The sequence below is a fragment of the Syngnathus floridae genome, chromosome 5 (assembly GCF_059516105.1).
Source record: "Syngnathus floridae isolate MCC-2025c chromosome 5, RoL_Sflo_1.0, whole genome shotgun sequence".
NCBI classification, from domain to species: domain Eukaryota; kingdom Metazoa; phylum Chordata; class Actinopteri; order Syngnathiformes; family Syngnathidae; genus Syngnathus; species Syngnathus floridae.
The window spans coordinates 3,738,535-3,753,929 of record NC_142417.1 but is presented as its reverse complement, the minus strand read 5'-3'; the positions used below and the strand labels follow the sequence as shown (position 1 = coordinate 3,753,929).

Below are 15,395 nucleotides of genomic sequence, written 5' to 3'. Positions count from 1 at the left end.
TTTGTTTTATTGTGTGCCCGAATGTGATCCACCCTTATCCCCTAATCTCTATATGCAGCACTAAAAAGTAATTCCCTCATTCTATTTGGCGATTCGGACAGCCAGCTCAAAAGAAATAAATCAAATGAAAAACAACAGTTCAGGTTTAATACATTTCATCTCTACACACAATACATACATCTGAACGTGTGAGTAGACTTATTAGTAGTTTTTACAATCTCACTCATAATACAAAACAAATTTTAATTCACATCAATTGGAAAGTTACTCATGTTCCAGATGAACAAAGATTTTTAAAACGACCCTTTTGTGTGTTTTGGACAGTTGATAACAGGGTAGTGGAGGTCCTGCCTTCACCTATTTTGTTCCCTAAATTCATAAAAGTTCTATAATTATACAAGACTTCTGTAAGTCTCGACTGTTGGGGGAGACAATGCAAGCTTTTTTTTTTTTTACACTTGCAAGCCAGTGTAAAGCCAAACCGTGAGTTACTCACTGTGGCCCTTACTCACTGTGGACTAAGCCAAAAGTCAAACAACAATGAATAAGACATACATTTTGAAAAGGTAATGAAAACATTATAATTAACCAATTTCAGGAAAACTAATTCTGCAGCACTTTAGTTTCTGCTGTTTTAGCAAACAGGCAGAAGGAGAATGAAGACATCAAACCCGCTACCTGTTGCGTGCTAAGCTAATGCTCCCCCCTTTGAGGTAACTCAATGTAATTGATGGTTGTTTTCCTGAGTCAGCATGTTGGAGGCTCCAGCCTTTTGGACAAGGCAGTCAATACTTGGTTGAATTTGGCATAGCGGCGCGCCTGGCTCTCCGCCGCTCCCCTGCTCCCCCATAGCAATCGCATCTGGAAGTCTGTGCAGAATACTTGGGAGATGTCCGTCTGCTCCTGGAAGTCTGTAACGGCATATAAACAGCTGATGGCAATATTCTCTAGTGTTATATTAATGTTCTTCTACCTTGTAGTTTGCTGCAGGCATTCGTGGCATAGACAGCACCGAGCTGGGCGGCGTTCCTCGCGGCTGCCAGGTGGAACATAAGCACATCTACATCAACGCCGGCCTCCGCCGTCTCCCAGGCCTCGGCCCCCAAGACCCACGGGTCCTCCTCCGCCCCCTGGGGTCCCTCGTTCACAGCTGCGCCCTTCTCCAGAAGGCGCAGCAGCGGCAGGACGTGAGGAAAGGTAGTGCCGGACGCAGGGCAACTTTCTGCATCACATGTCCACAGTTTTTCTTTTTAACAAATCATGTTGTCAAGGCAGAACATGACTTTTCCGTAGCTTTTTGTGAACAAATCGAAAAATATCTTTTTTTCATGGCCAAACAGCATTTTTATTTTTCTTGGTCAGCATCCTAATGCATGAGGAACTAGTTTATTGGAAGAGCTTAGCATTCTCCAAGTTTTTTTCTGTGTTTGTTAAGCAAAAAGTTAAAGTACAGTGACCGGAGAGGGCTCTAAAATGCAGTGTTGTGAATATTACTTAAGCGCATGGCATCAGTGGTTTACCTCGGCCCTCGTTCAGACTCTTCATGAAGGGCTTGAGAGTTTTCTCGTAGAGAACAGCGCCCTCTGTGTGCCGCTGCCGTAATGCCGTCCACGTCTGCTCCAGACGAGTCACCTGGTCAGCATAAAGAATGATTAGGAGTAGCCCTTAACCCTCTAACCCTAACCCCAAAATCCTAACCTAAGCCCCCAAACCCTGTGCCAAGTGCAGTTCACCTGCGGGAGCTCCAGTGCTCTCATGACGGCAGCGAATCCATACAAGTTGCCCATGCTGCTCTTGAGCTCGGCGGCGATGGCAATCATTCTGTGCAGAACGTAGGCTCGCTCCTCGGTGGTGCCGGTGCATCCCAACACGTTGACCGCCAACATGGTGGCCATAGTATGCAGCCTGTGTCACGTACATACAACGTGAACAAAAATTACGCTTGATGTGATTTGGTCACTTTTAAGGGATTCTTGAGCTTCTAAACTTTTCTGGCTAGCTAAGTATGGCAAAATCTTCTCAGGTGAGCGTGCCCGATGTGCCAATCACCTTTCCAGCAGGTCTAATCGGAGCTGCTGTCCGTGCGGCAGCGTGAGCAGCTCCACTCCTGAGCTGACCCCCATCATCCTTTGCATCTCTGGACGCACCTCCAAGATGCGAGCGACCTACCGGGGACAAAAACTGCGAAGTCATCATCGGATCAATCACCATGGTTTCTTCTTCTGATCAAACTTCAATATATTGCATCGGGGGGGTGGTCTGGATCAGTACCGTGCAGTCCCACTTGGTAATGTGTCGGGCAGCCGTCTGAGGGTCCGTCCCAGCCAGGAGTTCCTTCACCCGCTGCAGGATGCCCACTTCCAAGGGCTTGTTCTCCCCAGGCATCAGTGGCGAGCAGTAGCTGGTGGGAGCAAAGGATGACGCCGTCTCCACCACGAGAGGGAGGTCAACGTCCACCGCCCTGGGACTTTCCTCCTCACGGAGCCTCTCCACGAAGCTCTGGGGGCCTGGGTAGAGCTCCGTGTAGCAGCTGCCGTCCGGGTCTGTAGCCTGGATGTCCGGGTGGCGTTCAGGAAGAGCGGGATCCAAACTTATGGAGGGGGATGGTGATGGGGCACTGGTGGACAGACGAGCTGCATGAGGAAGAATGCAAGACAGTTGTGAAGCGATTGCCAGAAAGATTTCAGAATCTGATTTCAGGCTTTATTTTAGAAAAATTGCGTCAACTTCTTTAATGGTTTGTTCAGGTCAAAGTGTATCCTCAGATTGACGACACGTGGGAGACCTTCAACTTACGCTACACAAACACGCACACACAGATAACCCTTTCGTGTCATTCGGTTCAATGTTACTCAATTTCTTTTTCTGAACGTTCTTTTGGCTGATGCAGAACAATAAACTTTCATTTCAGAATGATACTTGACTCATGTAGAATTGAACAATAGTCAAATCATTCATGATAAATGACCAATCGAGAGCATGATTCGACTCAATCATTGTTGATTCATTCTTCCGACTCCATTTGTCTTTCCGAGATTCAAATCGATTCAGAAAAATGTTTTGCTCATCTAGAACAACATTCGTCATATTACAACTGTATTTAAGACCAATACATGAAGTGTATCTACAGATTTGACTCATTTTCACATTGCACTTTCCGTTATAGTTCTGATTTGATTCGAGAGATTTAGCTGACTCCTCCAGAATAATAGGACTCATTTGTTTGATTTGGAAAAAGTCCATTTAAATTTTGACCGCTCTTGGGAAAAATGTGCACGAGAAACTAGCCCATGCCAGGTCATTACAGTAATTAGACACCTTAACCACGTCATGTGGCCGAGACAAAAAGTGAAGCCGCCGAGTCCACCTCCTGCTGGCAGCGTCCAGTCAATCGTCAGAGTCTGTCCTGTGCACGCACACTCGCTCGCTCTCGGTAAGTCAAACGATCCTTTCGCCGCACGGCAGTTCAAAGGAAGGAAGGCTATGGCTTCCAGATGTTTCTGTCTTTCTTCCAGTTCAGCGTGAAAGGTTTTTGGTGCTGTTTGTTAGGTAGAAAATGGACCAAACCGATGTCTGGACATAATTGTTTATATGTGTGTGTGTGTGTTCAAGTCAGTGATGACAAGCAAGCTGTGTGTGACTGTGGAAAGAAACTAACACAATCTGTTCCGCTTTAACATAAAAAGAAAAGATTGGGTGAAGAAGAGATTTTTTTCCAGCGCCAATCTGATGTGCTTGTAAAGCTTCCACTACCTAGATTACAATTTAAGGTTGTAACATTTTGAATTACTATTTTTAATTTGATATCCACCTTATTTATTTTCTTTATGAATCAGGGATTTTCTTTAAATATAAAATAGTCTTATATTTTTTATATATTTTTTCATCATCCATTCAATTTTTGTATGGATGATTAGTATTTTAATATTTATCTGTTTTAGTTTTTATTTACAGTGTTAATATATAACTATGCATATATTTTTTCATTTTTTTAAAGTAATTATCTTGTGTTTTGTGTATCTTTGATATTTTATCTGATTACATTTTTTGCAATTAATTTGACTGATTTGTAAATATTTTTTTAAAAATGTTCGTACTTTAGTTTACGACCTCACTCGACGGCTCCCTGACCTTCGCACCCGGTAAAGGGTTCCTCTTGGGGCCTCGATAAAGAGTTAAGGCTTTGAGTTGTGCTGTAACATGAGAGGAGGAGCATAAAAAGAAAAACAACTCGAACAAGCCTTTTGGGATCTCGTGCCTTACAACTCCCACCCAGTGATGTCATTGCGCAATCAGGAAGCACGTTATGCAAGTAGAGGACGAGGAATTATAGCAGCATGTGTGCAAGCGACCTTACTGAAGTCAATTGTACTCAAACTTACCAAATCGAAAATGCACTGAATCGTAATGACGCAATGTCACTGAACAAAACCATACTGGCACTGAACGAGTGAACAAAAACGTTCCACGTCATAAGCCACTGCACCGAATCAAAGTGAACGACACCGATCAGGACAAACTCTTCCGAATCAAAACAAAGTCAACCGCAAAGATTCGTACCCAAAAGTGAATCACGTTATACCGAAACACAAAAAACAAAAGCATATCGAATTGTATCTTAGAGAATCATAACAAACCATAGTGAGTTGAACTATGCAGACTGACTCGGCATTTGGGTTGTTTTCCAAGAAGCGCAACTGATAACCCACAAATGTAATTGAATAAAATCTGGACATCCTCTCCACATAGTCGGGCCTCAGACATGACACTGCTGATTCTGGCGGCGCTACTTTGCGCATTTGGCGGCGGAGCTGCGGGCGGCAAGATCCTGGTCTTCCCCATCGACGGCAGTCACTGGATCAACATGAAGGTTCTGATCGAGGAGCTTCACGCCCGGGGCCACGACATCACCGTGCTGCGAACCTACGACAGCTGGTACATCAAACCCGAGTCGCACCTCTACAAGACCATCACTCTGAAGTTCCCTGGTGGCTTCGATGAGGTCAGCTTTGGCTCTTTTGTCACCCGGATGCTCCACTTGAGGCGGGCCGGCGCCTCCCTGTGGAAGCAGCTGGCGCTAGAATACGAGCTGGTCAACCAGTTCTACAACCTAAACCAGCAAACAGTGGACATGATGGCCAAGATATTTGAGGACCAGGAGATGATGCGGAATCTACAGGAAGCCAACTACGAGGTGGTTCTTGCTGACCCTGCGATAGGTGGCGGTGTCCTCCTGGCTCACCGTCTGGGTCTCCCCCTGGTGTTGAACGTCCGCTGGACCGTCCAGGGTGAGGCGCATCTGGCCATCGCGCCCTCGCCCTTATCTTACGTCCCCATACCGGGAGCCAAGTTGACAGATAAGATGACGTTTGTCCAGCGTCTGCAGAACATCATGTACTACTTGTTCACGCGGTGGCAGATTTGGTACGTGTCGGACGCCACCTACAAACCCTTTGTCCACCGATACTTTGGCCCGGATATGCACTACATGGAGCTCTTCCAGTCGGCGGACATCTGGCTGATGAGGAACGACTTCACCTTTGAGTTCCCGCGGCCCACCATGCCCAACGTGGTCTACATGTCTGGCTTCCAGTGCAAGCCGGCCCGGCCGCTCCCTGCCGAGCTGGAGGACTTTGTGCAGAGTTCCGGGGAGCACGGGGTAATAGTGATGACTCTCGGGACCCTCGTGGCAGACCTCCCAGAAGACATCACTGACGGAATTGCCGCCGCCTTCGCCCAGCTCCCCCAGAAGGTGATCTGGAGGCACCAGGGTAAGCGTCCATCGACCCTGGGAAACAACACGCTGCTCCTGAACTGGCTCCCCCAGAATGATCTCCTAGGCCACGCTAAAACCCGAGTTTTTGTCGCGCATGGCGGCACCAACGGCATCCAGGAGGCTATCTACCACGGCGTCCCCCTAGTGGGCCTCCCGCTCATGTTTGACCAGCACGACAACTTATTCCGGATGGAGACCAGGGGAGTCGCCAAGGTGCTGGACATCGCCACGGTCAACCAGGAGAACTTCCTAGAGGCCCTCCAAGCGGTTCTCCATCAGCCGTCCTATGACGACAAGATGCGGCGCCTGTCAGCTCTGCACCACGACCAGCCCATCCCCGCCCTGAGCCGCGCCGTCTTCTGGATCGAGTTCGTCATGAGGCACAAAGGGGCGCCGCACCTGAGGACCGATTCCTACAAGATGTCCACCATAGAGTACCACTGCCTGGACGTAGCGGCCTTCCTGATGGCCGTGGCCTTAACCGTGGCCACCATCAGCGGGATGCTGCTTAAATTCCTGTACCGATGTTTGTTTTACCGAAACAAGTTGAAGAAAGAATGACGTTCTCACTCTGTTTTTATCTCTGAACTCACTGTTCATATACAGTACGGTACATTTATACATTTTCATTTGTCTTCTGGGTCATTTTTACTCCTGTTGTCATTAAAACAAACCTCTCTGATATTGTGAAAAAAAAAATCCATTAAAACGTTTTTTTTAAATCTTTGCTTGGATCAATGCTTGTTTTTTTGTTCTCCTATTATTTAAAAACAAATTACTTGTTTCTGAAGTTTTGAATTTTTTTTTTTAATTTATGTTTCGAATGTCAAAATGACTAGTACGTGCAAAGCGTAAACACTTAAATATTTTATAAGACAAAATTATCCAGATCGATTTTTTTTTTCGATCTGAGTGATGATGTAATTATTTCACAATTTGATTCATATCGAATACTAATTTAAAGACGCAGCAGGTTGTTGATCATGAGTATTTTTTAGTATACCAAAGAAACAAAGAGTTAACTTCATAAGAACATCATTTGAGGAACTTATTTGTGGATTGATTGAGAAATAATAGGATACTCACCGATGTCATCAGCGGGGGAAGAGAGCGCAGGTTGTCGGCGGTGCAAAGACGGGGCGCTGCGTGTAGAGAGAAAACATAATGTTAGCGACGTACACATTTAGCCATTCCCTGGAAATGACCAGAGGCAACGGAAAATAGCCACCTCAATCCAAAATGGCTGATCTCCTGTGTTGTGGGTCCATTATGCTTACCAAATTGCACGTCGCTAAGTGAAATTGCTAAGGGGGCGGGAATTGAAAAAGACACTATGTTCGAGTTGACCCAATTGACCCCTAAATTACCAACCTTTTGGGGGAAACCTCCTCCGCCTGGCTCGGGGTCGGCTGACATGGCGGCAAACCAATCGTCGTCTCCAGGTAGCGTAGCGGCAGTGTCCTGCTGACCGGCCGCTGGATCCGGGCGGCGCTCCGGCGGGTCAGCGGCGCCCCGCTGCTCGTGTAGAAGCGCACCAGGGCGGGCATCGAGTCGAAAGATTCCTGGTCCAGGCTGTAAAGGAGCCCGCAGTGCGCTGCCGTGCTCCGGACGGGGAAGTGATTGGTCTTCTGGTCCCAGCGGGTTGTCAGGACAAAATCAGCCGGGTTGGACTCGGAGTCCCGGATGAGGAAGTCCCCCTGGTTCAGCACCAGGGCCTCGGAAACCTGAGGAGACCAGCCTGTTACTGTTCACGTCTCGAAATGTGGAGACGCCGTGCACGTCTTACCTGTCGGGTGATTGATCCATGGTACCAGGCGTGGCTCCTCAGGTTGGCGGTGCTCAGTTTCTGTTCCTCCTGCAGCTGCTTCTCCTGCCAGAACTTCTCATCCTGGGAGAACTTGAAGAACATCACAGTGAGTGACCGTGATAGAATCACGAGAAGCGACCCGCCGTTGGCATCCGCATTGAGGGTCGGGTAGGGGGTGGGGATGCCAATGAAGGACACAATAGGCAGAGCTACCAGATTGCAGTCTTGGCCTGGTCGCTACGGCAACGTCATTGAGGAAAGGGGACATCACTCAGGGAGGCTATTGTGGCCTTACACACTTATACACACACACACACACACACACTGTAGGGTTGTTCTCATGCCAAAAATCCTGCTGTGCTGTGACGTAATATTCTTCAGCCTGCGCTGTGTGTGTGAGTGTGTGTGCGCCACTGCAACCACCGTCCAAGTCAAGAACTGAGATGAATCTCACCTTCACGTATTCGCCACAGCCATCCATTGGACTGAAAAAAAAAATGTATTGGGTCACTATGGTTAAAAAAAATCTGTACTGTCTGCAAAAACTGCAATCAGTATGTCACGCATGTTGCTTAGTCATTTAACGACTTCCTCGAGGCAGCATCTAACACAGGAAGTCCCCCAAGTAGCATCCATTTTAGTGCACTTCCTGAATCTTATGCCACACACACACACACACACACACACACACACACACACACACACACACACACACACAGGCATACATGTGCTTGTGCACACACATACGCACGTACACACACACAGCTGTGCTTCCATGGTAACAACAGATGTAAAGTCCGTGAGAAAGGGTTTATTTATCTATTTATTTAATAAAGTTGATAGAAATATTAAATATATTTTTAAATTCGATTTATATTGAACTTATTTATTCAACAGATCGGTAATAATAAAAGTTAGTTAGTTAGTTAGTTAGTCAGTTAGTCGGTTAGTCGGTTAGTCGGTTAGTTGGTCCGTTGGTCGGTTGGTTGGTTGGTTGGTTGGTTGGTTAGTTGGTTGGTTAGTTGGTTGGTTAGTTGGTTGGTTAGTTAGTTGGTTAGTTGGTTGGTTGGTTGGTTAGTTAGTTAGTGATGTATTTGTTTTGAGAATTATTTGGTGCGTTTGTTACTGTATATCGTTAGTGAGTTAAATGAAAGGTTCATTGAGGTTATTCATTAATGTAATTAGCTATTGAGTGAGTTCTCTATTTAGTTAGTCAGTGAGTTAGTTTCTGAGTTACTAATTTATGATTACCGTTTGCGTTGGAGAACTTTCAGAACTGAGTTAATGAGTTTTCAGTGATTGATTTGGTGAGTTATTTCGTGACCTTGTAAGTTAGTTCTTGTCAGAACGACTAATCAGAAAAGGCTCTAATGTTTATTGGAAAAAATAGTACGAATAAAATGTTCACCTGTCCAAGTGTTCCACTTCTTGTGAGTTCTTTGTGGTTTCCGGGCTGCTTACAGCATCCATTTTCACGTAAATGTCTTGAGGGACCGGAATATTTTTGTAAACCTCCAATGGAGCCAAATTAGCTTTGGACACATCGCGGCCAGCCGGAGCTCCTTTGGACATGTCCTGTACGTGCTCGGCCGGAGCACAGCTGGACTCCACTAGAGTGTGGAGACTGAGGCTGGAAAGAGCGCCGAGCAGCGGGGAGTCCCGCACATGCTCTGCCGTCGCTGTCCTCACCTCCCCCTCCTCCCAGTCCGTGTTCATCCTGCTGGGTTGCCTGTCTCTACGAGGCACCGTTCCCACATGGGTGTACATGGCGCTGGAGCGGGCGTAGCCGCGCAGCTGGGGGCCGGCCTCTGTGTCGTCAGCCGGCCAGCTCCTGCTCCCGGCCTGCGGCGGGGCGGAGGCCTTGCGTCGGGAACCCAGGCGGCGGAGGGAGAGGGTTTCCAGGCTCCTGAACCAGCTGGAGGCTACCGTGCGGGAAAAATAGCTTATTAGCAGACTTATATTTGGAGGTGGCTCCTTCTGTTTTTACTTCTGCTCAAAGACTACCGGGATAGGCTTCAGGATACCCGCGACCCTCGTGACATTGGCGCGACGGAAGATGAATGATTTCAATTGTACAAGGTGGCAGATGGGATGAAAACTGGCTGGAGGAGCAACCACATCAGACATGTGCTGAATGCGCATTTGGACCCTTTTGATTGGCTAGAACTTATTTCCACTCATTTGTTGATTGCTATGGTGGAGTTAAAAACTGTATGACAAGAATATTTCAATCAAATGTTTGTAAATAAAATTGTGGGCGTTTTGAAAGCACATTAAAACTTCTAGTGGACAACGATATGGATGATCGTGTTCATAATCACATGTGTGTTTAAGTGATTTTGGTGAGGACGAGCTTTTTGAGATGGAAATGAATGATTTCAGTGATGCCTGGTGGGTATAAAGAAAATTAAAAAAAAAAAATAAAGACGGGACATGAGCACTGACTGACTGACTGTCCATTCAAGCTCCACAACACTACCACTGTGCGACGCTTATAATGACCCACTAATGCTTGTAGACGAGCAAACACACACACACACACACACACACACACTAGCGACTGACATCACTTAACAAAAAAGGTCTGTTTTGTCAACAGAGGCAAGTCGAAGCCACGTGTTTGTCTCAACACATGTGCGTGCACACAAGAGTAGAAATGAACATGTATAATTTAGAAATAACAAAATTTTAAAGGAACTTACACTGTTTGTGTCTCTTCATGCCAGCTTGTGTTCACACCCAACTGTTTCTTCATCCACTGACACTTGCACACGCGTGCACACACAGAATGAGTCTACTTCCTGTCATGGAGCCCTTTCAGTTTGATTTGTAGGTGTAATGAAGTGACGGGCGTTACTTGCGCTTCACTTTCCTCGGAAACACACACACTCACAAACACACACAAGGGAGGAGCTGTCAGTCTTACAACACTTCCTGTCCTGTCAACATCTCCTGGAACTGATATGACTTGGCAGTCACACAATTAGGTTGTTCAGTATCTTCTGAACAAAATTCTAAATATTTACAATAGTAATGTATATACATGTGGCCAAGTATGTAGTTGTTGCATTATACAAAAGTGTGTATATAGTTGCGTATTATAAAACACAATAGCCTACCACCGTACGTAGTTGCAGATGTACCATTAAGTTTATGTATTTATGTAAAGTGGAGTGTTTGGAACTACTTTCTTGTGCGGACTGATACATTTCAGGACAGTTTATGTTGTATGTGCATATGAAAATGTATTGTGCTTTGTTCGGCCACTTTTCATTAAAAAGTACAAAGTTTCGGACTCTCAATTTAGTTGTTGATAAGAAACACGACAAATGTATCATTATAATTTAAAAATCTTCTGTGTTGAATAATATGAACATTACGAGTCCAGTCAAGGGTCTTGCGGCCAAGCTGTTTGATGCTGGGTGATAAGGTACCTGATGTAAAATGTCCTCCTCCTTGCAGAAGCTGCCATGACGACTGAGGGTATCTTCCTTTTTCCTTGCCCTCCTGGTTGGAAAGATCAGGGGATGTCGAGAATAAACAATTTAAAGTCAACAACTGTGGGAAAAAAACATGAGTTAGAAAATATTTTTTTTTATTGAAATGCTTGTATTGTTATGTCTGAATGTTGCTCAGCGAATTTTATCAAATGTTATACACATGATCCATATAAAATGTGCTGTTGAGCTGGTATATTGGACAAAGTCCTCCTTGGTCACATTTCCACTTGGTTAGCCAAGGTGAATCCGCCGTATTGTCCATCCGGACTAGGGAAGGCCTCCCTGATCCTTATCACACAGCAACGTGGAATGGCAGGGTGTGTGTCGGCCGGCGGGACCCCCAACCTCCACGCCACGTATTGGCGGTAAGCGCAGCGGCGTAGTGCGGCGGCACTGGGTGGCGTCTGAGTGAGGGGTTCTCGATAGAGGAGCAGCGCCTCCAGCAAGGTGCGCTGGAGTAAGAGCTTGTCAAAAATTGCAGACGCGGCCACGCAGGTGCCCTGGCTGCTGTGCCGGCAGCACAGCTCCTCCTGTGGGAAGGGCGAGGCGCTGCAACCGCCGCACATACACCAATTTGGAGGATGGGCGCAGTGTTTGGGGAACGCAGGAGGGGAGGACTGAGGGTCAGTGAGGAGGCAAACAGTGGCGGTCATGTGCCCGACATCCTCCTGGCAGGACAAAGACGGGAAAAATTGTGTTGAAAGAAAAATATCTGGCCTAACGACATCGGATCAAACCTAGTGCGAATACGATATGTTGACCGGGTGGGACATGATTAATATTCGATGATTTTTAATTTACCCGTCGTGCCTGAACACGAATGGTCTTGACGTCCTGTAAGCGTTTCTTATGAGACATTTTCACCAAACGAATGTCGTCCTCGTCCACGTACGACACGCACAGGATGCACTGAAACGCACGAGAATCCGTAAACTCAACAGTATACTGCTTTAAATATCACATGACACGAGCATGTCAAACCTCCTTTTTGTCCGGGATGGACTCCACTTTCCTCTCGGAGTAATTCCGTCCCGCCTCGGCCACGCAGCAGCTGCTTCTGATCACCCAGTCCATCAAAACTGTCGTCTGCAAGTACAGGTGATGGACAAAGTTGGAAGAAACGTCATCAAACTATAAGCAGTCATCCAAGGCGCCTTAAAATAATTGACTTAATACACCAAGGGAGAATCGGTCGATAAATATTGATACCGAGGGGTCCTACCAAAGCGTAGTAGGACAAGGTAGAGCCAATGTAGAGGATAAGCTGAATGATGCTGAACTTTCCCGCCTGGAAGAAAAATATACCTCATAAAAATGATGAAATAAATCGTTCATATGAGAAATAACAACAACTACGACCTGTCCAAAAACCATAATGTCAAAGCGGATGCCGTAAGCTTTGTAAAGAGTCCTCTCTTCCACGCCATTCACCGGCTTGTACCTTGCAAACCTGACATTCATTTGACAAACATGAATAATCAGTTTTAGGAATATTCGACTCTTGAAATGGTACCTGAAGTTAAAGCCAGGGTAGAGGGTCTTGTTGCTTTCCTTCTGGTCCAGACGTCGGAAGGAGTAGGCAGGCAGGCAGTGTCTGGTCAGATGGTCCAAATTGCAGTCCCATTTAATCTGGATGCCTATCACCCCCCCCTGTGGACCCCGATGAGCAAGTCAGTTGGCTGGCAAGCGTCGACGCAGAATGTTACCAGCGATCCTCTTCGTACCTCCACCGCCAAGGTTGAAAAGTTTTCCCCGGCCCGGTTGACGATGTCTCCCAGGGTGAAAATTGGACACAAAGAGTGGTTCGCCCGCTGACATCCACGCAGGTAGGATGCGTTCATCTCAGGTAAGATGTTCCTCCTACCAGGTAGACCACAACATACATGAAACCAGCGGACTACAGCATTCCCGTTTGATGAAGAAAAATATGCGTTAAAATATCACCTGATGAAGTTGAAGGCAGGAAATCGTATATTATTTTTGATAAGCACTGTGAACTTCTCAGCAGACGCTAGCAGAGCAGGCCTGCGCGGACACACGCGCACTTTTGTTAGCATGATACATAGCATTTAGCTCAAAAGGCTAAATGTTTACTTGTGTGCACAATTGGCAAGCTAGCCCTATTTTGTTTAGTATGTTAGCGAGCACTTATTTACATCTTTAAATTGTCCATTTGGCAAACTAGCCTGCGTGTTTACTATTGACCTATATGCTCACTACTGTATCCATTTAGCATGCTAGCTTATGTACTGACCTAGCTAGCCTACATGTAGCGCAGTGTGCACTGGTCATTTTAACATTGAACAGTGCTTACTGACAGGAAGTAGAAGCTGCCCGCGTGTACCTTGGCGGCTTGCTTTTAGTTTCAACAGGGCACCAAGCCGCTACCTCACACGTTCTGTCCAATGCGTCGAACTTGATGCACGAGCCCGTCTGTATCCCTAGACGAGGTCGCAAGGTGAGCTTTTGATAACGTCCACTTTTTATGGTGTCGCACGAACGAGTAATGCAAAATACCATGGGTGTGCTGGTCCCAGGCTCCTCGCTTGCAGTCGTTGTGTTGTTGGCACCGCCGGCCACTAGAAGGTGGCTGAGAGTCAAAATATCAAAATATTTGCTGTAAGATGAGTCGTCATGACAACACGTCATTATGATGAGGTACCTCAGCGCATCTTCCTTGCTTCTGGTGCTTGGTCACAATCATGTTGGTGACCACAAAGAAAGAGTTCTTGTCCTAAGATGACAACAGCCACAAAAGAGGAAAACAATGAAGTATGTGTTTGAAAATGGAGAGGAGGCGCACAAGAATTCATTTGAAAGTTCAGCTCGCTCAAAGCCAGTTTGACTTAGCAATATGAAATTTGGTAGGCCTGTCTATCATTTGGTTGAAGGTATCACAGAGATCCACCAAAAATAAAACGCACCAAGAACCCATCAAGACCAGAGGCTCAAAGAAAGACATGAGCAACAACGCTCAAACGTTTGGGGGATCTCTGACCTGCAAGTAGCCGCTAAAGTCCGCTTCGTCCCAGATGACAGGCCCCTCACTGGGCAACTGCATTTGCGACACACCCTTCACCTTCGCGGTCACAGAGCTGACCACCTGATCAAATTGTTGGTACTTCCTGTTCCACAACATCAACAGGCTAACAAGGAAAAACAACACTTATTACACACACATATTACCCACAAATGAGCATGCTACCACGTCTGCCCATTTAGCATGTCTAATATTGTATTTTCATTTTGCATGCTAGCTCACACATTTTGCCCATTTAGCATTGTGATCTGTTTATAGCCTGCACATTTTGTCCATTTAGCTATTGTATGCATTCACATATTTAATAAAATCATGCATTTCATTGAAGACAAAAGAAATCAAAATATGAATGCATAGTACAAAATTAAAAATAAGTAAATCGGGACACGTTCATTATTCACTTTATGAAGTCATAAAGATGAGCGTGTTGAAAAAAAAAGTGATAGTTTTGTTCCCACGTGACGCCAACCAAACAGCCAAAATTTCAAAACATACGTTGAAAATGTTTCTATCAAATATGATTAAATAATATTCACAATGTTTTTTAATTAAGTAGGCTCAAAAGAGGATAGTGCGAAGTCACCATATGACAAGCAGCACCGTTGCGTTCAGGATCCACTTGAGCGTGCCCAGCGGGACGCTGTGGATGCGGACCAGCTTAGTAGTCTCGTAGCTGCACAGCGTGACCATCTTGTCGTTGATACCAACGTTCTTAGACCAGGACTAGAGTTTTTCGGCGTACGCCAGATTTCTTCCGCTCTGCGGTGTTGTGGCTTGAGGCAGGTCACGTGGCCACGTTTGATTGACAAACTGCAGCCGTGAAAAATGTATAACATTTTTTGTTCTGTTTTTTTTTGTATAAGACCCCAACATCTACTTTATGAAATCATAAAGATATGCTAAATGCACATGTTGAAAAAAACCTAAGTGAAAGTTTTCTTCCCACGTGACGCCAACCAGTCAAAAAGTCAAAACAAAGTGCAGCTGTCACGTGGCCTCGTTTGAGCGACAGACTTGATCATTTTTGTTTTTTTTTGTTTTTGCACAAGCCCTTAACATTTGATTTTATTCCGTTTTTCTAGCTTTCAAACATTTACAGGTTTGCTATCATGTCAACATGCATACAAAGTCCGAAAAGGGAGACGGTGAGGTAATAAAGTGGAGAAACAGTGACATCTAGAGGTCATTAGATATAATTACAACAACTGGCCTTCTGGTCCAATTGTATCTGCTGTACTTACTACAAATAAAAAATATTTTGTCTGCACAAAA

General features: G+C 45.8%; 2 protein-coding genes and 1 pseudogene across 5 annotated transcripts; 1 reads left to right on the top strand and 2 right to left on the bottom strand.

The window, feature by feature from the left end:
- Positions 1-125: 125 nt before the first annotated feature.
- Positions 126-11,163, bottom strand: sh2d3cb (SH2 domain containing 3Cb). Of its 2 annotated transcripts, XM_088375593.1 has the most exons (13): positions 11,018-11,163; positions 10,286-10,471; positions 8,992-9,505; positions 8,038-8,068; positions 7,563-7,673; positions 7,148-7,500; positions 6,863-6,918; positions 2,272-2,633; positions 2,050-2,165; positions 1,734-1,905; positions 1,521-1,632; positions 974-1,222; positions 126-911 (listed from the first exon to the last, which is right to left on the bottom strand). In XM_088375593.1, the coding sequence occupies exons 2-13, from the start codon at positions 10,302-10,304 to the stop codon at positions 748-750; spliced, it is 2,259 nt and encodes a 752-aa protein (XP_088231719.1). In that variant the 5' UTR covers positions 10,305-10,471; positions 11,018-11,163; the 3' UTR covers positions 126-747. The 2 variants fall into 2 exon arrangements, with proteins under 2 accessions (XP_088231719.1, XP_088231718.1); XM_088375592.1 differs by lacking the exon at positions 11,018-11,163 and having other exon boundaries at positions 10,286-10,995.
- LOC148397528 (UDP-glucuronosyltransferase 2A3 pseudogene) lies at positions 3,298-6,502 on the top strand (annotated as a pseudogene). The gene is made up of 2 exons (XR_015858543.1): positions 3,298-3,433; positions 4,750-6,502. The product of XR_015858543.1 is annotated as a UDP-glucuronosyltransferase 2A3 pseudogene (transcript).
- p2rx7 (purinergic receptor P2X, ligand-gated ion channel, 7) lies at positions 11,158-15,318 on the bottom strand. Of its 2 annotated transcripts, none has more exons than XM_088375649.1 (13): positions 14,707-15,318; positions 14,082-14,229; positions 13,746-13,817; positions 13,601-13,673; positions 13,428-13,524; positions 13,028-13,108; positions 12,808-12,943; positions 12,597-12,733; positions 12,443-12,533; positions 12,306-12,371; positions 12,065-12,169; positions 11,885-11,992; positions 11,158-11,751 (listed from the first exon to the last, which is right to left on the bottom strand). In XM_088375649.1, exons 1-13 carry the CDS (start codon positions 14,811-14,813, stop codon positions 11,299-11,301), a joined length of 1,674 nt encoding a protein of 557 aa, XP_088231775.1. In that variant the 5' UTR covers positions 14,814-15,318; the 3' UTR covers positions 11,158-11,298. The 2 variants fall into 2 exon arrangements, with proteins under 2 accessions (XP_088231775.1, XP_088231776.1); XM_088375650.1 differs by having other exon boundaries at positions 14,724-14,889.
- Between the last annotated feature and the right edge of the window lie 77 nt (positions 15,319-15,395).